At 39.9% G+C, this 27,361-nt stretch overlaps 1 protein-coding gene across 2 annotated transcripts; it reads right to left on the reverse strand.

Annotated features, from left to right (window-relative positions):
- mdfic (MyoD family inhibitor domain containing) lies at positions 1 to 27,361 on the reverse strand. 2 transcript variants are annotated; one of them, XM_055054784.1, is made up of 5 exons: positions 27,072 to 27,361; positions 26,606 to 26,795; positions 22,973 to 23,083; positions 9,383 to 9,775; positions 1 to 3,385 (listed from the first exon to the last, which is right to left on the reverse strand). In XM_055054784.1, the coding sequence occupies exons 2-5, from the start codon at positions 26,697 to 26,699 to the stop codon at positions 3,138 to 3,140; spliced, it is 846 nt and encodes a 281-aa protein (XP_054910759.1). In that variant the 5' UTR covers positions 26,700 to 26,795; positions 27,072 to 27,361; the 3' UTR covers positions 1 to 3,137. The 2 variants fall into 2 exon arrangements, with proteins under 2 accessions (XP_054910759.1, XP_054910760.1); XM_055054785.1 differs by having other exon boundaries at positions 3,278 to 4,113.

Raw genomic sequence — 27,361 nt, forward strand, 5'->3', positions numbered from 1 at the left:
AAAAAAAAAAAGGTTTTTATTTCAAATGTAGGACATTGGCATAATACAGACACTGACTGAAATAATGAATTTATTTGAAGCGCAGCGATATCTTAATGTAAGAACCCTACAGTCTTGTTTTGGAGTTTAACCACTTGAAATTTGCAGAAATGTCTGTCTGGTTGAGAAGCATGTTAAAACCCAGTTGGGTTTTAACTAGTTTTCAGAATAAAATAAAAAGGGCTGCTCTGCAATTAGGGCTAAAAACAGAAGGGTTTTGTGATTTTTCTTGATTGTTAGGTTTTAAGGGAAACGTGTGTCCATTGTTAGAGTAGAATTGCTGATTTTTCCCTCTGCCTGAAAAACGTATAAAGTTCCCGTAGCAAACTGGAACAGTTTAGCAAAACCATCCTTTGTCGAATAAGCCCAGACAAATGAGCCAAAATGGCGGTGTTTCACACAGTTTGGTGCCAATGAAAACTCATTTTACATCAATAAACATACCATTACCTGTGATGCACAGAAGTGGACATGTCATGCTTTGGAATTGCCTAAATTGCCAACTGCTACTTTTTTCCTGTCACGACAGTTTGTAGAAAAAAAAAAAGTTTTAGAAATGTTCAAATTATCAATGCTCATACAAAAAACAGTAGATCACATTGGTAATGTTTGCATAAGGCAACTTCCAACTTAAATTGCCGTGCCCTTCTGTCTCTATGTCCTTGTTATCAAAGGATGTGCAAAACTATGAAACTGAAAAATGACACACAATGATGAAATGCACAAACAAAAAGGCATCAAAATTACAGAGGTGCATTACAACAATTCACCATATCACCAGGTTTCTTCTATTACATGAATTCTTCACATTTTCTAAGTTGTGTTTTCTTGACACGCTGTAGCCCGTAACACATTTTCAGTTTGGGCTCGTCACAAACATGAAAACGAGGCTTACTTCCCACAGATTATCCAGCGAGGAGGGACACATCCGACCCCCAGAGTGCTGGTAACACTGAGCTGCTAAGACTAGCCGTGCAGGACGGCACATCATCTTTGATGGCGTTAAAAAGGGACATTTCTTGTGACCGTTTGGTAAGCAGTGCTAATGAAGGCCGGCGTTAAGTGTCATCACTTAAACAACATCAAAGCGGATCTCCAAGACAGGAAATGGCTCTGCTGGTGAATCACTATAAACTCATCATGAGATACACAGAAGAAAATAGAGGAGTACTGCTTAACTCTGCAGTAGTTTACTATTTTATTGTGACACTCGATTCTCATGTGACTGGAGAACCAAAAGCTGCTCAAGTGGCAACTCTTGTCATCTGTGACTTTTGATATTTATGCAAAAACAAACACATCACGAAAGAGAGTTGTACCATACGCAAGTGACAAAACAGGTTTGTTACAGGCTAACATAGGAAAACAAAAAGTCTGAATACATATATATATATCAGAACAGAGTAATATTCTGCTGGTCAGACTCCTTAATGACTATTTAAAAAGTGCTTCTTTTTTCAGTAAAACAGTTTTCCAATGTTTGCAAATCTGATGATGAGATGAGATTCTTCAGAGAAAAAAATATATATATTATTCCAGCACTTTGTACATTTTTTGCAAAGCTTATTAACAATTTTGTGCTGCTCATTCCACAATCTTTTTTTCCCCCAATGCTCAAAATAGAAATGCAAATGCAATTATTCCAGATCACACCCTTAGGTTTTGTGTCAGAAGGTAGCAGAAAAGTGTCCTGAAACACTTAAAACTTTCACCAGTTTCATCTGCTATACAGTAGATAATGTTTTAATGAAATCCATAAAGCTACAGTATGAAATGAGGAATGTATTCACCGTCACAAACCCTTTTGTTTACAGTGTTGACTGGACTAAAATCGCAATCTAAGGTTTTGTTCTGGTATAGAAAACAAAACAGAAACAAAATCTGCAAAATGCATTTAGATCGCCAATAAGACTAAACAGAGGCATAAAAAGATGTGACTGAACAGCAATCTTAATGCAACAATAAAATGCTTGAAGTCAGCCTATGATAAATGCTTTTCTGTATTAGTTAACATACTTAAAACACATGACACATTCATAAATGTGAATTATTTGTAGTCTTTGCTGGGCTGTTAATTGTGTTGAGCCCAGTGTCCAACTCCTTCACCCACAACTCCATGATTCTGCTCAATTCAAAGGAAGCGGTTCCATTACACGTGCATCTTGATACATAAGAATATCATCCAAAAGTTCATTTATAACTGTAATTCAAGATGAAACTCAATATATAGAGTGATTACAAAGACAGTGATATATTTCAGTTATTTATTTCTGTCCTTTGAACCCCAAAGAGTCTCTTTGTTCACATAGTGCTATATTCAACTATTTTTTTTTTATTTGGAAGTTGAGTGGAAAGAAAAAGTGTGGTAGAAAAACAATGCAAGTAACTAGGATAATCTTGCTCTTGAAGAGATTATGAAGCAAAGTCAATTTAAGGTTCTCTTTGGTGACAAGCTTTGTGTGGGCGTCCATTTTATTTTTCAGTGGGATTTGGCACCTGCACACAATAGGAAAGGAACCAAAACTGTTTGATCATTTAGAAAAGTACTCTAGCCTAAATCCTAAAAAGAATCTAAGTCAAGGTGTGGATTAGAAAGACCAGAGCTAACAATGCAGAAGAGTTGGTGGGCCACTATTAAAGTAATCTGTGGTTTTTCACATCGACATCTTCCATGCTGTGTTTCACTGATGCATCAATTTTTTAAAAACCTGGTATTGTGGCCCCACGTAATCCTCTTAAGATTGATTAGTGCTGTGTGCATTTTTATATCACACTTTTTCCTTCCACTCAACCTTCTATTTGTTCACATTGACTCAGCAGCCTGTTTTTGGAGTCAACACTGTTAAATGATAACACTATTAATTGGAATCGCTGCCTATAATTTGTTGGTCGTATGCAAGTCTGATATTTCAATAAGCAGAATTTTTCTGCTAGCGTTTGCTCTAAGCTGTAATGATATAGTTAAAGCACTTTTTAACTATATCAGTGTTTGCGGAATGGATCTGACAACTGTTGCGTTTTTATTTGAATTATCAAAGTAAATGAACTTTTTGATGATTCATTTATTGGGATGCACATGTTTATATGTCCCAGCAAACCTATGTGGGGAAGCAGATGCCGCAGCACTCCATGCAGATTTCCAGGCAATCCGAAGACTCGCAGCAGGCGTCCATGATGCCACAGTCCATGTCACAGGGGCAGTTGCAGTCGTCACCCATGTCGTCGGTGCAGCAGCAGCAGCAGGCCTCGGAGGTGCACGCGCCGCAGGAGGCCTGGGCCACCACCATGTTGCAGAGCGTCAGGAACTCACAGAAGAGACAGGCGAGGATGCAGTGAACACAGCAGTCTGAGTGCGAGCCACAGCCAGGCAGGGTGCCAAGAGGTGAGGTGGGTGAGGTGACACACGGAATGTGAATGAATACACACACAAAAAGAAAATTATGTAACTTATTGAAATATTTTTCTGTAGACAACCAAAGTAAAACATTGTCTTCATTCATATAAAGAAAAACTGTGTTGAAAACAAGTGAAAAGTGTGACAAGCATGCCTAAAGAAGAGACACAGCAAGACTGTGGTTAACAAGTGATTTTAGCTAAGAAGGAAGGAATGGCGAGAAACAAGAAAATAAAAAAACAGTTTTTATTAACGGGGCTGTTAAGTAATTGTGGCATTATCATGCAAGCCTTAGGGTTGATCAAACAAAGATGATTATCAATGTCTAAGAGTCTGACTCGGCTAAATAGGTGAATTAATCCTGGAAACACTTAGACCTCTGATTAACATTTAACCTCCTCGTGCACACGTTTAGTGCATGTGAGGCAGGAATACAGTTTGTTGCTTTGCTGCAATCAAGAAACCCTGTTTGAGTTACAAATTTTCCCATTAACACTCATAAATCTGAAAAGTATTGACCAATAGGACACACAGTAGTGAGGACAAAGTAATTCTCTCAAATTCAAGCGGTTTTGATGTTAAATATGATAATTTGATGAACCCACCGTGTTCAATATGAGGTGGTGGCAGCATTATGCTGTGGGGATGCTTTTTAAGCAGCTGGAAAGGCAATAAAAAGGCTGGAAGGAACAACAAGGGAGGTAAGGAGGAGACTTAAAAGCAAGGTATATTTTTACACACCCTCATTGTTTTTTCAAAACTTACCCAAAAACCTGAAAATACTGAAACAAAACGTCAAACTTTTTCACGCTGCTACAGGTATTGCATAAAATCCCAATAAAAAAAAAAACAGAAATGTCAGTGGATACAACTTAAATTGTTAAAAGAGGTTAAAGGGTATAAGTATTTGCAATCTAAAAATATTAAAACAAATACATCAAAACGGAAAGTATAAATACATAAAATGAATGTTATCCAACTCTCTTCAGCACTCGAGAAGTTCCAAGAAGTTCTGTTGTTGAACTATAAGTCTTTCTGTAAGTGAACCTGGCACACACTCCTCGCAGCTGTTTCTTTTTTTTTTTTTGATCAGAGTTCAGAGCCGCGCCACTGCTTTGGAGTGTTAAAGAGAGATGATGTGGATGGATGCGGGGAAAAATAGCATTACAAACAGACTGCATTTGCATGACTTTCATCAGCCCATCTCCAGCCGTCAGAAGTGCCTGTTACTGATTGGGTTAGAGGGGGGAAAAAAAACGGTGCAGAGAGCGGAGGACAGAACAGGGAAGGCGAACTGAGCCCCACTGAATGTTCATGTTTGATTAATCAAAGTAGAAAGAATTTTTTTTTTTTGATCCCCTCCTCCTGTAATTTTGCAGTGCTGAGGGCTGCAGAGCTGACCAGAAGTACAGACTGATACAAACAAGATAGCGAGAGGAATATGAAACAAGGAAGAGCTTGCGTATATGTCAGAGTGGACGCCTGAAGTTCAAATGCATCTTATTATCCTTATCTGAGGCCTCGACACGGGCGGTGATGGAAGATGCATGAGAACTCGCAGAACTTCGCAAAGTATTCACACCCCTTGAAGTTTCCCACATTTTGTCACATTAAACCACAAAGCTTAAGGCTTATCTATGGTATTTCTAAGTGGCAGACAGATAGAGCATAATTCAGGCTGTAAGGTGAAAGGAAAATTATATATATACATTTTACTTTTTTTTAAATGACAAAAAATCTGAATATTTGCCAACCCAAGATTTTCCAACCACTTTACTCTGTTAAAGCCAAATTAAATCCAATTAAACAAATTTTCTTCAGCAGTATTACGATTTTTGCGAGTAAATCTGTGCGTAATTTACTCCTATTAATTTGTTCTGTGAATATCTTAAAATGTATTAATCTTAAAAAAAACAAATGAATGAATAATAATAAAAAAAAACATCGCCTTGCTTTAGTTTCACCTGGCTCAAATGTGCCGATGTTGTTTATCCGTTTATATAATCAGAATAACCTGTTCGCTGCAGCCCTGACAGAATTTCATGACTTATGTTTCTTAAAATACTTTTTTAAAAGAAATTTGAAACTGATGCATCTATAAAGAGCCAGGGGGGAAAAAACTAAGAACAATGACGACTGAATGTAAAATGAAATAATGTGAAAAAATGTTCAAAGGGTATAAATATTTTGCAGGGTGCTGCATCTACACCCAGAGAACTTGGCAGACAGAAAATGTGGCTTGTTCTTCTGTTTACTGGCAGTGAACTGCAAGGGCTCCGAAGAAACCAGCTCCAAACTTTAAAGTTCAGCTTAACAAACTCTGAAACACCCAGAGGGTATAGCCATGCCAACAGTGCAACAGTAGACTTTGAGTATGATACAAAAACAGTACACAGACATTAAGCAGTGGACAGCCATCTCAGCTATTCACTTGGATGTATAATTCAGCACCAGCGATTAGTCTGGATCTTACAAAGCCAGCAAGGAGGAGGAGACGGAGGGAGGGGAACCAAGAGAGGGTCGTACACTGCTCACAAGAGAGGTGGACGTGAGGCACAGATCGGCGAGAAAACATTCGAGAAAGACGGGTGGAGACGGAGAGAAGCCATCCGACGGACAGACTGAGCGCAGCACACATTGACAACGCTCCTGTTTAATGTCAGTCGGTGGAGATGAAGCCCGAAAACTGGCGTCCAGGCGTCTCTGAGGAAATAGTAAGAGACGTGTGGAAAGCTGACATCAAAAAAATAAAGGGGAGCGGCATGACACAAAACAAGCTGGATGGGCCTCGGAGCGGCAAGCTGTGCAAAACATCGAAACCCTCAAAGAGGAGGGCGAAAAAAAAAAAAAAGAAAGCAGGAGAGGGTGATGAGACAAAGCCTCAGTGACCATGTGGGTCGGATGGTGAAGGTCTACCACATAGGACTTAAAAGCCGGCCCTTTTATAATGTATGACTGAGACAAGGCGTAAAAACATCCAAGGAAATAGAAGAGAAAGAAAGAAAAAAAAACGGGGGGGTAGTTGACTCTGAATCTCGGAACGAGGCCAAAGCAGCTTGGAGATCTGAACCGATATACAGACAACAAGAGTTGAGACGGCCCACCCCGCTGTGCAAAAAGCAGCCTGCTAAACGGCTGCTCAGAAGCATCGGGGCTGTTGGCTCCGGAGCCAACGGCATGTGCCAAGAATCATTCAGAGCGGGAGAGTCCCCAGAGCTAGCTTCTGCTAGCTCGCGCCTTTTATTTCCTGTGTTCAGAGGGGCTGTTTAGGAGGCTAATTTCACAGGCAAACAGATTATGTTAATCCGTGTAAACATTCAAACAACAGCTTGGCTGCCATCCGGGGGGAAATAAACAGTTGAGAATGAGCATATTGATACTGAGAGCTCTGGCATCTTCAAAAAGGCAACACGCAAAAGCCATAATGAGACTTGTTGAGCGGTTAGTGTTTTTTTATTTTCTGCGCTTCCTCTCCTCTGTTTTTTTCCCCACCAAGTAAGACATGGAAAACATGACACATCGAGACCATGTCTGGTGGTTGCCTTTTACCTAAACTTAAGAATTGAAAATGATGGTACAGCCTTTGTTTTTGGTTATGTGGATTCTGCTCTGATGCATCAAATAAAGACCTGACAGCCCGATTTAAAATTATTTTCCAATCACAGAAGTTTGTTTTTTTTGTTTTATCAAATTACAGTTTATATTTAATTCAACCTTAGAGCAGCAAAGGGATATATTTCAAGCATTTATTTTGATTAATTTAGATGGTTAAAGTTTACAGCCAGTTCAACAATCCAAAATAATCTGTTTTCCACAGCAGGTGCATAAGGGCTCTAAGGTGCCTTAGAATAAACAGTGTGAATACAATTTGAATATAAAATGTAAAGTTAAGACATACACAATCCTGGGGAAGGCTGCTGATTTGAGTCACTGAATCAAGCCATGGAGGGGTAAGCCAATAAAGGTCAAAGGGCAGCATGTAAGTATTTTCAACAATCCGGAAACTTGAAAGCAAGGGAAATTGGTGCTTTTAAGTCTGTGTAGTAGAAAAAAGTTAGAAAAGTACAGTGCATACTGTGTGTACAGTATACACACTCAACAATTGACCTGGGCTACTTGCATAAATTACTGTACCACTGTACCATCAGCACTACTGATGTGTTGCTTTGATGACAACCTTCAGTGAACTTGCATTGTTGGGTCCAGTGAGGGCCAATTGAACACACTCACTTCATGGTCATTAAAAGCAGGTACTGGTACATTTGGCAGAGTGAGTAAGGTGCAGAGTACTGCCGGAAAATGAATTCGGCATCTCAACAAGTCCTGTCAGCAGCGGAATTGCTGATAGATGGTTGGACTTACTTTGGATAAACCGCAGTGGACCAACAGCAGCAGATAGCATGACTCCCCAACTAAACTCTGTGGAAACTTCACACTGGACCACAGGCGACTTGGACTCTAAGCCTCTCCCTGGTTCCTCTATATGCGGTGACCTCGATCCAACAGTAGGAGCTGTTGTCGTGGATATACATCTGCAGTGGTTCTGGATGTTCTGGCTCCAGAACAAGTACAAACCTTATAAATCTCTACCTAAGCTCATAAATGAACTTTGCTTCGCAATCCTCAAGGTTGCCATTACCCTGGCGTGTGGGACTTTTTCAACCACATTTTTCCTTCCACCTAATTATCCATTAATATAGTTAAATACCGTTTTCAAAACCTGCAGTTTATGCAGTAGAGACCACTTGTGATTTATCTTCTTTGTGGAGGGCATCAGTGACTTGAGTAATAACATTTCTCCACTAAAATCATTTTTTATGTACGGATAAGTAACATTCAGATTTTCTGAAATTGAATCTTGGGTTTTCTTTAGCAGTAAGCTCTAACGTAACGCAATTTATTGAAATAGACTTGTAAGCAAATAAAATAAACAGCAAAATATGCTTATCCCCTGGGAAGCGTACTGAAGTGGTGGAGAACCCACAGCCACCAAATGCAATAGATTGAAGAGGGGAGCAACGGGCCCTGCTAATGAGGGCCAAGGTGTTGCTGATGGGATGTGGGGAGAGCCAAAAAGGGCCCAGAGAGGTGTGAGGGGCCCGAAGAAGGTTGGTCACGACTTATAATAGGCACCCCGTGCTCTCAGGTCTCGTTAGACGCTCGCACCTATCTCCCAGACGGAAGAAGACCGGCCAGCCGCCTTCATTACCGGACTCACCTCAGCCTCTCACCTGACAAAAGTGATGGCTTCCCCGCATGCCCAACGCACCCTCTGACTTATTGTTAAGGCAAATAAAAGCCACGGGAGACAGATAAGATGTCATTTGGTTGACGGGAGTGATAAATACGAGAGGTCAGGCACCTTCATCATTAAAAGGTGAGAGAAGGTAAGAATTTATTATCGATAGCTGATGTGAGTATTACTTCATGAGCCTTCGAGAAAATGCCCCAAGCTTCCTGCCATATTGGTTTCGCTCATCTGATCTTTTATCAAACTCTGGTAAGACAGGAGGTTTGTATTTTCCTACGTGAAGAAAAATGAATGTAGATTTTATGCCAACAAGACAAGGATATGGTCAATACTTTCTTCATAAACTTTCTGAACTGTTGCCATCAAGCAAAAGCCAACTTAGAATCAGAAAACTTTATTTTCTCCCCAAAATTTCTGATAAATATTATGATCATTTGGGTGGCATACTGGGTGAGAAACTGTACACCAAATGATACCAAGTGTTTAAACAGGCCATGAGGTCCATTTTCAAAATTGCCGTTACCACCACTGACTGAACCCTGCTGCTCGAAGCTTTGCTGGCAAAGTTAGAATGATATTAGGATCGTCAAAAGCTGAGATGAAGAGACAGAATTACAGAATTAGAAGTTAGAAAAGTTAGTTTGAATTAGTACTGTGTTTTAATCTTTAATTGCCAACATTGTGTGCTGATTACTAACCCTCTGGTAAAGGCGGTTTCTGCGAGCCCGTGGAGCTCCCTTTGCTCCGTCTGCTGCTGTCACTGTTGACCGACAAGCTGGACTTCAGCTTCCTCTGCACCCTGTGAGACACGGGCGTGGACGGCTGCCTCCTGGGCTGCTCTGTCTGTGGCGTGGCTGTCGGCGGCGCATGCCCGGGGCCCAACCTGCCCGCCGCGCTCGCCCCGACAACGGCGCCGCAGGTGCACGTCCTCGTGCCATTGGGGCTGCCAACACTGGTGGAGATTCCGTTGGCGTTTGTCGCTGCGGGCGTGCCGGAGCTGTTGTGGGGAGAGCCATTTTGGTCCTTGGCAGTCTCTCGCTCTGCCTCCTCAGAAGGCGCTGGTTTCAGATCAGACTCGGACCGAGGCTGGGCTGTTCAAAATAAAGTGACAGGATGTCATTTTGAGCTCCTTGTTGTCTTCAGAGCTGCACAACATGTTGGATGCTGAATCACAGTTCAATGAAGGAAAGTAGGGAGTCAAGAAAATATTGCTTAGTTGCGATTAACATCAGCAAGGCAACATTCAATAATAGAATTATAACGCCATGTTTTCTTGATTTATAGAGCTTTTTTTGTTGTTGCTGCTATGGCTCAAACTTTTGTTGGGCATATTAATTTGTCATAATAACTTAAAGCAATAATATGCAATGCCACTTAGAAAAACTGATGGGAGTATAGGCACCTGGCTACATTTTTATATATTACCATGTCAATGTTTATTAATAGGTATTGTGAATATATATATATATAAAAAAAATGGAACTTAAACTATTTAGGAAATTCTTAAACTTTCAGCCCTCCTTGCATCTTGCACTTTATCTACCACCACTCTTAACAAGATAATGTCAGTCGTGTGACTAATATTTCAAACCCAAAAAAGCGAGCGAAGAGCAGAAACGTACAACTTCACATGTGAAAGAATCATGAAAGCCACCTGTGTAGTCAAACACATTTGTGGCAGCAGCTCCTTGGTGAGTTAAGTCGGCGTGAGACGAAGAGATTATTAGAGTGAAAAAAAAAGGAGGAAAGGCAGCCTGTGATAGTGTACAAATTTGTAAAATGGCTGCTGTCTGCAACGGTAATGATCTTCTCTCCTCTGAAAGCTCATAGATGGCCTCAACCAGACTTTCTAAGTGCGTGTGTGACAGTCGCAGAAAGCCAAGAGACAGCAACCTGTCTGATAAGAAGGAAAAGGAAGGATGCGAGTGAGGAAAAAGGAGGTGGCATTTCACTGAGAGGAACACCTTGCACATTCAGCTCTACTGGGAGTTAACTCCTGCTTTAGCTTCCCTGCACATCAGAGCTACGGTACATGTGCACACGCTGCCAGATTTTCTGAATTATTCATCTCCTTTTTTTTTTCTTTTTTTTTTTAAGTTTCTCCGAGTGAACCCTTCTTACTTATTTTAGGCCTTATATGCATTGTCTATAAGGCATTATTGCAACTAAACTTTATATTCGGTCACATTTACCAGCTGTTGTAATGCAAACCTTTGCAAGCTTCCATATGTTCCCCTCCAAAAAAAACCCCAAAAAAACCCCCACATTTTCCTAAGTGGATGCACACATGGACGTTAATGCGATTCTGGTAATTTGTTTCCATCTTTATTTTCTTTCTGTCAGCTCACCAACAAGTGCAATTACAGTTAACAAGAGAGCAGGAGTGTGGGAATGGGGCCTTGCAGTTTTTAACAACACATCACCCTGGGAGAGGCCGGACGTGAATGTGGATGTAAAACAAAGCAATTAAATACGCACTCTGGGCTTTCGCCTTCTCCTCCTGCAGGCGTCTGCGTGCTGCTTTAATAAACAAATACAGACTTTGGGGATCAGGATTTCATGCAATTTGAATTAGACAACTGCATGGCACACCACAGAATTCATTATGCAGTGATTTTAAGGCCAGGTTGTTGGATTTTTCATCTCCGAAAGACAAAAAGCCAAAAGAACCCTGTCCATGACAACGTATGGAGACACTGAATCATTCTTAACAAGGGGAATCGCAAGAGGGTACATCTGTTGCTCTGTTGCTGCTTTTAACACGTTTTTAATAAGTGTAACTTTCCTTTTTCTTCCCCCCACTTATGTAGTCAATTTTGGTCTTGTTTATCAATGTCAGCACAGTGTGCAATCGCAGTGTTATCACAGTTTGCGAAGCTTTGGGAGCTGACAGAGGAATATTTTTTTTATATTTATATATCCAGGAATAAACTACAAGCACATCCGAATTGATGTGTTTTGTTGGAGAGAAAAACGTGTTTGAATCCGAAGGATCATAGTGAAAAAAAAAAAAAATTAAAAGTGTAATTTTCTGGGTGATATTGCTGATTGTTTTTTTTCCATTGTATTTGGGTTTTCATGCAATAAAATCTTATGGCAATCTCTTTGTCAAAACAAATTAAACAGACAGTTTTATTTTATTCCTGTCAAATATGAACTTTTTTGTCTTTTTTTTCCTTTCTCCCTTTTTGGTTCTTTATTATGATTCGGAGCTCAGACGTTTCCTCCAGCTTTATGGAACTTAAAGAACTATCAAACAACCTGAAGAGTTTGTGCATGAAGTTGAAAATTATGACTAAATGAAACATGAGCTTCGTTGGTATTTTTGCATACAGTTGTGATCTCAAAATACCAAAAGTAAATTTCACATATAACATCATTTTGCATTGCTATAACCAATGGAATACAGTCACGGCATCACAAGGACCATATTTAGGACAATTGAGGTGGATTTCAGCATCTAGCCAGAACAGAGTGCCGTTGGGGGAAAGAGCCAACCGAGTTCTCCCTACTGGACCCGGTGACTATGTGCCCTGAACTCAAATAAACACGTAGCAATGGATGGATACAAAACCATTTCACACATTTTATTTACACAAACAGTTTAAAACATGATTTACTTAAAATTAGCTAAATTTAACACAATGAGTGATGGCTCAGGACGTCTGCACATTAAATAAACCCATGTTTATTATTAAACATAATGTTTAATTATTACACATGACACTAAGCTCCTGTACATCAGATACAATGACAACAAAAAGATTATCTCAAAGCTTTATGTACTGAATAAAATATAACAAACTTATCTCTATATCAAAGCAGTTTTTTGTCCAATTTGTAAAGTGCCATAATAAGCTTAATAACAGCCATTTTCCGTTATTTAGCTTAAGTGAAGCAGCCGCATGGACCCTCACATTCAAACCCACGTCGATGCATAAAAACAGCCAAAGAAGACTGGGAGGCATAATTGCCTTCCCTTTGCAGGAAGTCAACCTTCCAATTTCCCTACGTATAAATACTTATTAAGAAACCACCAAGTAAAAATTAGAGTACATAAGCGGTTAGTCGGGTTTCAGACACAGTGCAGAGCGCCACAGAAGTGGCTAAGCTCAGCGGAGTTCTGCTTTTCGGTAGCAGGTCCTCGGTTTGGATAGTAATCACACAGTGGCAGTCTTTTATTTTTAACCTGCTGAAAATGGAGACTGAGATTAATGGACACAATGGAGCAATATTCATAATCATTGATCATAATAATGATCATACTGTCAAAGATGGCAATGACAGACTCGTACAGTCACCAGGAGACAAATGAAGAGATAATGAGAAAAAGCAGAAATGAGGAGAAACTGTAGAATTGGATTCCATTAAAACTTTTCACTGTGCACTTTAGTCTAGTAATGGGAAACTAAAGTAGAAATTACATTTTACACTTTTGTTTGTTCCTGACTGACAAAACTATATTGTCATTGATAATGATATTCCAGAGAACATTAATTCAGTGAAATATACAATACCGAAATACTGTTTTTGACATTATTGATGGCATACTTTTGCTATTCAAATAACTCATTTCATACAGCAATAATGTAATTAAGATTTTACAGTTTTAAAATGTTCAAAGTTTTTATGCAATCTGTATTTTGTTACTTTTGGGGTTATAAATGAGGCATACAGCCTCATTGAGTCTGAAATACCAAAACTCTTAGGACTCAGTTTCTACTAATTCCATTTTGTGGTAATATATTTTGAAATAATATAGTCTGATATTTCATCTAAAGATACTTTAAAGTTACTTTTGTGAAAAATTTCATTTGGGTCTACAGAGATCTGCATTATCCCAACTACAGCCAATACCAAGATGTGAAACTTACATCTTGGTAACTTTCGCATTAAGTTCAGTTAAAAAAAAAAAGTCCAACAATCTTCTAAGAAAGCAATAGAGTCCTGAAATGACTGAATGAACACAGCCCAACCGCAGGCACCGGAACCGCATGTTTTGGAGGAAGAGCTGGACATCCGCACGCAACGTACACACACGCAAGCTTCAAATTGGACTTGTAACTGCCCTATTTCCAGCACATCAACAACTGTTGAGGGTGTACGTTTGTAGTTGAATAAAACATGGTATTCCCCTACACACGCTGTCACACACATCACAGGGGAAACTAGGGGCTGAGTGGTTCTTGACTGTCTAAGCAGCATCCCAATTTGGTCCCAGCTACTAGTAGCTGACAGCCTCAAATATCTGGGGAGCATTTTTAAAAGGCCAGCGCTTGATGGATTCATGAAGAACACACAAATATAATTGCTATTTGTCACAGAGTCTTCAGTGGCTGCGCCACACAGGGACCACACGGCGGAGTGCCTGAAGAGAACGGGAGTGCAGGGGTGGATGGGGCGGAGGGGGATCACGCTGTATGTAAAACCAAGTATTCTGTATAAACACCTCATTTTTGGCACAGAAAAATAGGTCCTACAGGAGGGAGCTGGAAACTGCACCGAAACGAGAGAGGAGAAGAAGAAGAGGAGGCCCTCACATACACACACCCACGCATCAAGGTGAAATATGCATACATGTATGCACGCATACATGTCAATTGAAACAAAGCTGTATAAACAAGCATTCTAAAATAGTTGGGAGCATGAAAATAGACCACAAAAGGTCAAACAGGGCGGTATGGAGATTCTCATTTGCACAGCGCTGCATGAGAAGTCGCAGGTAAAGGCGAGGAGCAGATTGAACAATCACAGTAGATCCGCAGTTCTAAAGCTTGGTCCTTTTTAATATTAATGCCCCCGAGACAGGGAGAAACGGGCAAAAGGTGTTTGCTCAGGCTTATTAGAATGCCCATCATAGACAGCATACAGTTATTCAAATGTCACATCAGTCCCACCAAATAAAACACCCCAATCCAGATCTTGTAGTCATCTCCTAATAGCCGTTATTACACACCGCAGCGAGTTTTGTGAATTTACACTGAATAGAATATGCGAGCACCTTTACTGTTAGTTAGGAGCCACACAGGCAGGCCCTGTGCCTTGTTTATCTTTATATGCCACGTATTAGAAAAAACATGTATATTTTCTGCCTGAATGGGCCGCGTACCTGCATGATTGAAATGCTAATTTGCAAATGTGCAATGACCTAGTCAGACTCCTCTTACCACTGACTGCCACCCCCGCCTCCGCTCGCTGCCAAAACAGCCTGAGGTATCATCTCTCCTCCTAACAAACAGTGGTGTGGAAAAACCCCTGCTTTCAATCCAAAGGGATACATTTTCTCATTAGAAATTATACATCTTCCCCAGTCGTATTTATAGACGCAAAACCAAGGGAATTACGCAGCAGAGAGAGCGGAGGGGGACACGCAGAGACAGAAAAATAGTGCAATGAATGTTATTACAAAAGGGCTCTGATTGTAATTTTCCTTGGGCGTATCAAAGCCTCGTTTACTGTCTGACCTTCTAAACTCTGAGACAAGGACTTTCTTTATTTTGGAAAAAAAGAGGTTTTGAAAGGAATGGGCTACAAAAAACTTAATATGTGGAACAACGTTCAAGCATCCCATAAAATTTGAAAGCACAGATGCACCGACTGCGTGGAATGCGAAAGGAATAGGCAAATATTTTCCCCTCTGTTTTTAAGTTTGGCTAAATCCTTAAAAATCTGACTTTATCTTTGAATTAGTTCAAACCTACTTAAAATGATTTTTTTTAAAAGCACCAAATCACTTTCTTTTCAGTCCAGAGTTGTTTTTATTTGAGCAGAATGAGCTAAAGTTAGATACATAAAAACCCAATCAGAGGAACCAAAAGATGTAAAACGGATGATGGATTTTCCAAGGAGAGAAGTTCACAGAAAACTGGCAATGTTTCTTTGACTCAGCTGTTTTCTCCATTTGAACAAGACAAATAGTACAACTCCCTGTGTGTTCTTGTCACAATTATCCTCTTTTTTTGGGGAGTGAGCTAGAGAAAACGAATCACAGACATGATTATTATTTAAGATATAAAGTGTGGGAATAGATGTGACAATATCCAGTATTCACCCTGGATTGGTTGTCAGTCCATCACAGGATAGAAAAAAATGATTTGCATTTGCAAAATATTTCCAGAATAAGATCTTTCCACCATTTTTGGTCTATAAAACACAATGAGTAAAACCAACAAAAACATTTTGAAAAATCAGCTAAATGTTATGGACAAATCTTGAGGCCTGAACTGGAATAACTCAAAACCAAGGGATTTTAGAAGAGCTGTTTTTCTTCATTCCTTTACATGTTCCAGTCCTCAGGAACAAAGAATGACAACCTGATTAGGTCAGTCTAAATTGGCTGGTCAAACCACAAAAACAGAGAGAGGAGGTTCTTATCCTTAAATATACAAAATAAAAAATAAAGGGATTTTTAAATGTCACAGATAATTATTATGAATGATGATATAGCTCTTGAGGGGATATTGGCATAATTCAAATCTAAAAACAAACATGTGATGTCTTAAGAAAAGAATAAAAGGTCCTAGTAATAATAGATGTGAAATGTCTGCTGTAAAGGTGACCTTAAATAGAAAAATTAGATAGCAAGCTATCCAACTCCAACAAGAACTCTGTTCTTCAGTGTTCACACAAACTGATTGGCGACCTGACACGGGTTAACAGAAATGTCATCTGTTCCAATAGACAGTAAGAAAAAAAAAAGTGATTCCGGCCATCAACCAGCAATCCTTGCCCTGTCAGTTCATTTACAGGCAGACAATGTTTTGTATTTATTCTAGATAAAATGATGGTGTTCAGACGATAATGATTGCTGAAGAAAGCTAAATTACCTGCTCTGATATTGGATCCTCATCAGCAGAAATGACATGCTGGGTGTGTGCGGTGGCCAGACATGGAACTCTATTAACTGTCTTCACCTGTCAAGGCTGATCATATTGCTTTGCATCTCATTTGAACAGGAAACATCACCTTCTTCCGCATTTTTCTGCTGCTCTGGGTCACTCCGACAAACAGTTTAACTGATTTTAAATAGCCACAGACTCATATCCTTTCGTTGTTTTAGTTCTCTAGAACGCTCTCTTATATTTGACTTATCCGACACACTGGGGGAAGTGACACTTCCTTTACTTGTTCCGCAGCTGTCGCTTCTATCCAACACAAAAAGAGAAAGCGTGTCAGGGATTTACTAATTTCAAATTTTGCTGCTGATTAAGTGGAAAAAATAACCCCCTCGGACCTTGTTCTGCTTAATTACATTTAACGGCAGCAAAGGCATCTTGAAAGACGAGAGCTTGATTTGGCGAAATGAACCTCTCAGCACAAGTGGTAAGGTGTGCATGCTGGGAAAGGGGTGGAACGGGCTATCGTACTGGGCTGGGGTGGGGTATCATCAATTATCCTTTGATTTCAAAAATGGAACATTCTCCCAAGGTAATTTGTTTGACTGCTATCTAAAATAACCAAATCGGCCAATGAAATGCCGTCTTTCATTTTAAATTTGTCAAGGGAAGGTGATTTATACGCCAGACCCTGCAAAATCTGCCGTTACTGACGTCTCTGTTCTTCACTGCTGTGTGAAATTTGGCACGTCGGTAATTTGAGTCCTGACTATGCAACACAAAGCAGAATTTTCTCTAATCTCATTACAATTTGTCTGGATTTAGCGTAAAAAGCAAACTAGGCACATAATTGGGAAAATAATGCACCTTCTAAAAGTTTTGCAAATAGAGATCTGAGATGTATGAAAAGTATTTCAGAGGGTGTAGGGACACACACACACAGCCGATTACCATACCGAGCTTTATAGGTTGTTCAAATGCTTTTATTTTTGATTTTGGCCAATAAGTTGAAAGTTTGAAAGAAACACATGTCACCACAATGCAGTGTTATATCAATTGTGGAGACCTCTTGTGCCAAATCTGTAATCCAGGCCTCTGAAAAAATCTGTGGCAAGACTCACAAATGTGTATTCACAGAGGTTATTGTTTAAACATAAATTATTTTCCAAATACCTCACGCATGCTGTGTGTCACATTATCATACAGAATCTCAATGCTACCCTTGTTCTACTAATCCTTAGATAAATTTAAGCAATTGATTAAGTTTTAAGTATTTTTGTTCTTCCCTGCACATATTTCTTTGAATTAGGCCTTAAACGGCCAACTACCACAATTTTTACAAAGATCAGTTATGATGTGACTCAGAGCAGGCCTGAGGTTGCTGCCAGGCTTCATACGCCAAAAGTCGTGCTCCACCCTCTCTTCTCTGACGACTTAAAACAAAACTCGGGAGCAAGGGAGAATGAGGGGAAAGGGAAGGAAAGAAAACGGAGGGCTATATTTTCAATTTCAGTTACATCTGTGACTCAGTTTTTCCACACAGCTTCAACTTCTCCCTCCAGGGAGGGAAACTTGCCGTTTTCTTTTTTTTTTTCGTTTAAATTCAACGGAAGGCGGGCTCACACTGTCCTATATGCACACAGGGGTCAAAAAGAACAACACATAAAAAAAACTGTATTCGGAAAGTCAGAAATGGGCACAAATATACCACAGAGGTCCTTCTCCGGGTCAGAAAGGGGTTAGGCAGTCTATCAAAATACCCCCACACCCAGTTCCTTTATTTGCTCTGTATCAATCTCAGCATTAACCCGCTGCTAATGGGACAGCTGTGGGTCAGTGCCTCCTGTCTTAGAGATGCCAATCAAGACCTTAAGCTGAGAGATCAACCTTTGGGACAGAGGTGTTCGTCTGCCTCTGAGTGGCTTTTAAAACACAGAGACGCCTGTATTGATTTTAGCTCTAGCCTGAAAGAGAAAACGGGGGTGGGCGGCAGTGGTGGCAGTGTCAGCTGTGGTTCTGTGTGTCTGGACGGCAGCCAACCCGTGGTCCCTGGTCACCCTTCACTGATCGGGGTAGGGAAGGCTGGGTGGAGGGGGTGCTCCAAATGACCTAACAGAGAGACGCTGAACCTGCAAACACGGAGGGGCCACGGAGTTGGAAGCTCGGGGGGTTCGGGGCTAGTGGGGTGACATCAGCAGAGATCTCATAATAGAAAAGGGTTTTAACCTTAATGTTGGAGCCAAAACCTTGTTAGGGGCCTAGTAATACCCCCTGTGCTGCTGTCATTTCAACTAGTTGATTTTTTTTGTTCTTTTTTGGACACCCATCCCCATGTATGAGTGGATTGAAAAAGGCAATGACACTGTCATTGTTTTTGGCAGTTCACAACATGTGCTTTACGCCTGAGAATTTTGATTATTTGTTGTTTTTATTTATATGGAAAAAAAAAGAATCTGAAAGCTGGAAACTTGCTGAGGTTTTCCAAACATACAGGAACTTCACCTTTGCCTGTCACATTCCAAGCACATACTGTGAACGATTCATTGGGCTTTCCTGACCTAAAAAACATTCAAATGTATCACTGTGAAGTTGAACTTTAACATTTTTACAAATAAAAAACTTTGAACCTTTTACAGGCATTTTCTATCCTACATTACTTAACCACAACCAACTAAAATTTAATACAAACAATTACATGCAAAAAAGCACCTAATTTGTACCACCTGTGTAGCATTTATGTGTTTTTGTTCTTAAGAGAACATCAGCAATTTGCTGGAGGACAACAAGAACATTCTTTGGCCATGGGAGATATAAACTATTATTTTTTATTGAATGCAAATGGCAACGTGTGGTGGATTACAGTTATCACACCCACTGAGAAGTATAAGTTTTAGTGAATGAAACTAAGCTTCTTCAAAGAGCAGATCTGGGCAGGAAGGTGAATGCAAATGCAGACCACACCTTTCAGGCTTGTATTTTCAAATACGCTGCACTTTGTGTTCATTTATTAAATTACATACACTAAAGTTTGAGTGTTTATAACTTTACAGGATATAAGTACCTATGACCAGCTTTCAGTTTGAATCGAAATGAGAAACAGAAAAAGACTCTTTAATGATTAAAATCTGTATGTGTACCCTTCTTTTTAATGTGCACTTAAATAATTAGGAATTGAGGTATGCATATCTAATCAATTGGCTCAACTACTTTGGCTATCTTAAAGAAAAAAAAATGGTGAACAGTCTTGGGCACTTTGAGTAAAATATGCTAATTAACACACTTGAAATTTCCCATATGAAATCTATTTGCTGCAAGACAATGAGAAAATAATTACAACAGAGGTAGAATTACAATGACCGTTTTAATCAACCCCTGCACTAGCATTTCACCCTATTTATACAGTTTTTGATTCCATGACCCACTGGTAAGTAATCACTTGAAAATTACGGTGCAGTTTGTGATAGGCCTATGCTTTGGAGGCAGTTTTTCTGCAAAGACAGAGCTCCAGGGATTACAATAAAGATATGAATCTTGCAAAACAACAATCAGCACAGACCTCTAATAACTGGCATAAAGACTCAAAGAAAAGCAAACTGACATGAGGTTAAAAGTCTCAAAGTGCCCCAGGCTCTTTGAAAGGCGCATAAGGTAATGCATGGGGTGATTGCGGTGTCGGAATCAACACCGGATAAACATCTCGTGTATCCAACGTGTGCATTTACAAAGTCGAGTAAAATTGTGCAGTCCTGTCCGATTAAATCCGTTCTGCGTCTATTATGCGAGGGGTGTGGAAGGTCACAAAGTTCATTTCAAAAAGGTCAACTCTTCTTAAAAGGTAATAAACTCAAACGTGTGGCACCAATGAGTCCAATCTGAGATTCACACAAAGGCAAGACTTGAAGCCTTTATTTTGAGGTGGGAGTGATTTATTCTGAGACGGTGGCTCGAGAGGAAAGGCACTGTTTGCAGAGATATCAGCCGTAAGAGCATTGAAGGATGTCTCTCTCCCCAGAGGAATTCTCCCACCTCACCCTGGATGGCAGATCGAGTGACGGACGATTCTCTGAGAAAGGCAGCGAACACTGCCGTCTAACAAACCAGAGGGCTCTCCAAGGGTCATAGACATTTTTTTTAATGGGAAAAGTTTAAACTTTTTAGACAATTTTAAAGTATAGATACTTTGTAGTTCTTCTGGTTACAACTACAAGAAGAATTCAGAGGGATTAGATTAAAATATGGATTTTTAAGACAATACTGAAGTATACAAAAAAGAAGTTTCAATTCCTTTCTCCTTTTTTCCAGACAGACAAATTTCAGACTTTGTAATATCATTCTTATTTGAAATAGGTTAGTTTATTTTACAGCTCTCTACGATCACCATTCACTACTAATTCCTGCGATTGCACCCTGTGTCCTACGAGTGCCCTGTAGTTATGCAACTGCTGGCCAACTTTAGGAACTCACTTCAAGAGGACCGATCCAGCTGATGTAATGGCTGACCTGTCAAAACAGTGTTATTGGAGCTGAAATGGGATCGCTGTTGTTATCAAAACACCATAATGGACTTCCTCTTGTAGAGAAAACTTATTGTCCAGATACAGTACACAAGTTCTAAATCAGACAGCCGGGGGAAAAGAAAAGCGCAAAGGCTCAGATGTAGGCAGGCAGATGATTTCTTATTGATTTCCTGTTTCTGCGGTGGAGAGGGCTCTCAATTATCCCTAGCAGCAAGCATAGCACCCCCCGAACACAGCTAAACTACAGTGAGCCCATGGGACTCAGTGATATAAATAAGCTAAGTTAACTCAGCCAAAATGGATTCTCAACTTAAAGGGGTAAAATCAATTCCAAGTCAAAAGTGATATCCAAGACCTAAAAGTAAACTTGAACTTCATTGCACCATTTTGACTTAATAACATATTTTATTTTATAATTATTTTTTTTCCTCCTCTGGTAAATAAGCCACAGCTAAGTGATTAAGCTTAATAACAAACAAAAGAAAAGAAAGAAGGAGGAAAAGGGCACTCTGGAAAAGTTAACAACTGTGAAACAAAAGAGACCTGTAGTCAAGAATGGTGTTAAATGAAAACACGATCCTTATTACAGCAGCAATCAGCTGCTATTAGCCCATGTTGTCACATCTCACTCCTCTCAGGAACAATGAAGCACGCATACACAAAGCCTTTTAGTCGCGTTTCACTCTGTGACCTGCAATCTATATCTTTGCATGGAGTGGAATTACTGTGCAACTAGGTTTAATTAGAATTGCTTCTAAATCAATGGCAAATTGCTGTTTAGCAGAGCCTTGCTGTGCTCTACATTTGCATAAAACAATATGATTAGATCAGAGTCACGAGAAAGTTTCCAGTCTGAACCAGAAGAAATGCCACAAAGTACGCAGCAGCAACGGCTGAAAGGTTTTTACGGGAGACTTTTTGTTTCTAATTAGAAAGATGCTTCCAGAAGTTCACAAAACTTTACTCCGAAGCATTTCAGATTTGTCCATTTCTGAATTATGTAATTAAAAGTTCACCCTGAATTTACACCTGATAAGTGGATAAACAGTCGAGTTGTTGGTTGGATGATTGACAAGCGGTTTGTTGATGGACGGACGGAAGGAAAGGACCAACATAAGAGACCCGCGAATATATAAAAAAAGAAAAGAGGACATCCAGACAGATTGACAGAGGATAGTTGGATGGACTAATGCAGTTAGAAATGTTGATGAACAGACATAAGAATGGATGGATGATAGACGAAAGACAGACAGATTTATGGATGATAGACAGATGATTAATGAACTGGACAAGTCTATTCCCCACCACCCCAATTTTGCAAACCTGGAAGTTACTTCAACTAAAATACACTTTTCCCAGTCTGCAATAACATCCTGTGAAGAGGTAAACGTTGGCACCGGGTAAAAGAAATTACATGTAGGACTCAATCGATACACGAGGACGGCCAATGTCTGAGTACATGAGGACGGCCAATACCACAAACCGGATTTCCCATCTTGCAAAACACATGGCTGAGGGTTTGGAAGAAGTAAAAATGGCCAATTGAGCCAAGTCTTGGTCATAACGTCAGAATAAGACAGCCGGCATGTTACACTCACTTGCCAAGAGGCCGAGCTGCTATCTGGGTATTACTGTAATTGGAAACAGTGAAGCTAATATTTTAGTTGGCCAACTGACCCTAACACAGGAACAGCATAACAAAAGCTTTTCCTATAAGGTGAGAATATTGCCATTAGAAAAAAATCTGACTAAAAGCTAAGCAGTTTCAAATGTTGAATAACAGTCACTTGCAGCAGTTAGGCTGATCTGGCATGTTAAATACTTTCACTCTCTTCAATTAAACGCCTCATTGTTTATTATTTAGAGAGAGAGAAAAAAAATAGCACAAAGATGTACTGCTGTTTACCCACAGTTTCCCCGAGTCATTAAGACTTACTCCTCACAGGCTTGCAATAATTAAGCTTCTCCTCCGTCACGTGACTTTGTCCTTCAGCGGATTGTTTCCTAGGAGAAGGAGCGCTTCCTGATGATTCACTGTCACAAGCATCTGGGGAGAGAAGTCACAAGAAGTGGATGTTAAGTATGACTTAAAATGAAAAATCAAAGTTCCTGCAGCTGCATGAATATTTACATACAGTCCTCATAGGCAAGTAAGTTATTTTGTCGTGAGGCTTGTAAGAATTTATTGAAATACAGAGAGTGTGGCGTAATACATACACTCCAACAAATATTTGGTTTAAAATCCATCTGGTTGATTCATCTTTATGGCAGAAGAGGTGAGTTTGTTTCCTGGTACAGTAAACAATTTTATGGCATAGCTTGGACTATGTTTACACGAGACCACTGTCTGGATACCGATGGTGTTTTGGAATATATATAATATCCACTGTTGTTATGTAGCGCTGTGTTCTTAACAAGTCGTCAAAACATGTATGCACTTTTAAACCGTTAGCTTCCACCTTCACGTATCCGTCTCAAATGAACAAAGTATAAGGAGCACACACAGGACAATGCTATCTGTCCATGCAGAACACACCCTCACCTGAAATCAACAGCCCACTTGGAAACAAATGGGTTTTCTAAAAAGGTAATGATCCTGACACCATGAACACTAGTCTTGCAATAGATGAAAATTTGTGAATTCTGTGAGTAGATGTTGTGTGTACATATCAATTGATTTAAATAAACCCCTATTATTTCTGATAAGAACAGTTGCAAACTGGGGCAGCACTGTGCCATAGCCCAAGTAAAGATCACAAAAAAAGTGTATGATTAGTGACTTTTAACCAAATACTTGTGGGGATGTATGCATCTATGTGAGGATTAGAGAAAATCCACACTGAAAAACAAAGGTGTGCTTCGAATTTATTTCTTTTATGCAATAAAGTTACATGGTGTGAACTGCTCAAAGCATTATTAAACAATCTGCAAACCAACAGCATATTAATGGCCAAAAGTGGGCATAACCTTCTGATCGCCGAGAAACAAGATTACCTATAAACACTTCTGTACCAAATGTTAATATTCCCGTTTGGGTTGGTCGTACCAGACCGAATATCAGCTGTGTAACCTGTAGGTGCAAAAGGCCGCCCTCCTTTTTCACGCCAGCAAAAACAACCTCCTGGCAACGTGTGCGACATGGTGGGATGGTTCAGGTGAAAGTCCCTGCCAGAGCTCTGGATCTCATTTTCTTTCTCCCAGTGCTCCCCTGTGTGCTCTACCTGCCAATATTCCTTTCCTTCTATAAAGGCTGCATTCATCTAAATTGGGAAAGAATCCAGGCAAAAAAATAAAATAAAAACTAAGAAAAAAAAAACGGCCTGATAGCCATGCACATACACACGAAACTCTTAATCTCAAATTGGCTTCCTGTGTTTAACATTATGGCTTGTTTATTGCATACTAATGCTTTGATGTGAAACTGAATCAAGTGTTTGACCATGGAGCAGGCCTGATGTAGCTTTTCTTCACTGTAATAACAATCCAGTTTGCAAGCAGTGATGGATAAGTGGTCAGAGGCGTAAGATAGGAAAACTCGAAGTGGACACATGTTGAGATCAATTGGAGTATTTAAGCATCACAATTTACTTAAAACCAGCCTATATCAAGCAGATCCACCATCAACCGAAGGGGAAAATCCACCAAAAACAAAAATGGAATACATTTACAATCCAGCAGTCCCATGCGATTGCTCACTTTGTCCTACTTTCTTATTTTTGTTCCTTTTCTTTTTGAAACAGTGCCATAATGATGATCGGTTAACGGTCTGTTGCTTGTTTGAAGAAAAATTAAAAGCGGGTGTGGGGGTAAGCTTATTTTACATGTGATAATCTTAGGGGCAACTGGAAAGTTAATTAAAAAATATAATTGGCTGTGTGGTTGCTGTTAATAGTCAGCAGGGTGTTTCCTCCAACTTTATGAAGGAAAAAAAAAAAAAACAGGCACAAACATTATCAAGGCTTTCAGACTAGCGCACAGATAATGACTTTTACTGAAAGTTGCCTGAAAGTATAAGAAAATCCCAACCCAGAGCTACTGTCATTCATGTTTCCTGTTTATTTTTTTTAACGAAAGTTTCGAAATCGAATACGCAAGTATATTTATATCTCAAGTTTATTGGATGAACCAGAGGGAGAGCTAGATGAACACAAGAGCTGTACGTGTTTCACACATTTTAGCTTTCCAGCTACAGATGTGTGATGGATGTTCTTGAACGAATAGTGCTCTGGGCAAGAACCTACAAGAATCTAAAGGTCAAGGTTTATCTATTGTACTCTCTGTGCTTGTCTGGATAAAAGGTGGCCAAAATACAAAAAAAAAAAAACTTTGATCTGAGCAGTACAAGTACTTCTCGTAATTAAATTCCTGAAGAAACATCTATCACTGCATATCACAAACACCAGAAAGTTTTCCATACCCCTGCCCTCCTCTGAGTGGGCATGAAAATAATTATTGCTGTTGCCAATTTGGCGATTTGATATCATAAAGGGTCACTCTAACTCTTCAAAAATGCAGATCTTGTCCAATAGTGGAGACTTGGATCTCAAATTATTGGTTTTTATTCTGCTCAATACTCAGAGGGAGCTGTCATGGATCTTATGCACGACCCAAAACACTCACAGGCGCATCAGTCGTGATGCATCTGTTCCTCTCAGCTGCTGTCAGAGCACTTATGCATTCACTTCTCCACATATGAACTGCAAATGAAACTTGCAGTAAGTAATTCATCGCATAATAAATTAAACTGAGTTTGATCATTTCCATTCTGATCAAAATTTTGTTTACAGAGAATTCATAATCCAGTTTCTTTATGGTTGTGTGTGACTTTTATTTATTGTTTTTAAGTGTTGTGTTTTATTTTCATCACTTTGTCTTCCAGTGTTCTGCACAAAGTTAAAGTTTATTAGCCTTTGAGAGGACAAACCTGCATTATTATGCCATTACTCTCACATTAAACAAGAAAAAGCGTTCCCAAATTTGTTTAATCTCCATCAATCCCACGCTGGGATATAGAAGGAGAATTAGAAATGTGACAATGAAAAATATTGATTTTAAAAAAAGCTATTAATTTAAGCATTTTTAACTCATTTTGTCTCTCCCACTGAACTATTAACCTTCACTACGGGGGCCACTAGAATTACATACAACCTCCTGATCGCCGAAAAACAAGATTACCTATAAAGACTTCTGTACCAAATGTTAATATTCCCGTTTGGGTTGGTCGGACCAGTCCGAATATCAGCTGTGTAACCTGGAAAATGGTCTTTCCTTTTCTGCAGACTCAGGTTAAGCTTTTTTTTTTTTTTTTTTCCTTCACAACCCCTGCTGCCCGCCACCAATCCTGCCACTCTGGGCAGTGAGTCCCATTGCCCAGCTGCTGCCAGGCCAACAATTGCCACATTTAGGGATTTTTTTTTTTTTCTTTTTATTTATTCCACCACCGCTTAATGATATACAAGTTATCCATTCTGACAAGACCTCTGTGGAACCCCAAGACTTGACATTAACCTAAATTCGCCGAACACACACCTAAAGCCACTGATTAATGGCCTGCCTTGTGCTCCCTTACCGTGCGACGCCAACAGCAGGGGACTTGTCTCTTGCCGCGGGCCCTGTCCTGGACCCGCCGGCCCTTCTGATGGATGGACAGTCTCCTTGGACATGAGACAGTCGTCCTCTTCGAAGGGAGACAAAAAAATAAAAAAGATAAACCTCCAACAGCAGAAGTAGTTCCTCCTTCTGTTCCTCAGCCCTCAGTCCTGCAAAAAAAAAAAAAAAAAGCAATAAGTCTCACAATCTGCGAGGCGTTTTCAGACACGAAGCAAAACTATGGAAGTCGTTACTCAAACTGCTTATTCACACGCCGAGGAAAGTGACGTCGAGCTCCAGTAAAACTTAGTGGAAATTTCCCTCCACGCGCGCTTTCTATAAACTTTACTGAAAGAGTTTATAAGAGTTCACGGTCTGCCTTGCTTTTTTCCCCCTTTCTTTCTTTTTGTTTCATAGCAAGAAAGAATAAATTGCGTCCCACTTACCTTTCAAACATGACAACTCTCTCACTTCAGCTCAAATGTGACTTATTCCCATCCTCCTTCCCCTCCTTCAGCTCGTTCCTCAGAAACGCCAGGAGGGGAAAACAAAAAACAAACAAACAAAAAAAAACACCATAAAAGACAACAACTTCACAGCCGACACTTCACCCCGACTCTCACTGTTCTACATTCGCGGTCCGAGACGGTCCGGACGGGTTTTGACGTGCAAAAGTCGAAAACATGGTCCTCCTCGACGCCTTCGGCGCGCAGCTGCGGTAAGTTTACTCGGGACA

This window comes from Poeciliopsis prolifica, unplaced genomic scaffold, assembly GCF_027474105.1.
Source record: "Poeciliopsis prolifica strain line A6 unplaced genomic scaffold, Auburn_PproV2 SCAFFOLD040, whole genome shotgun sequence".
In the NCBI taxonomy this organism is placed as follows: Eukaryota; Metazoa; Chordata; class Actinopteri; order Cyprinodontiformes; family Poeciliidae; genus Poeciliopsis; species Poeciliopsis prolifica.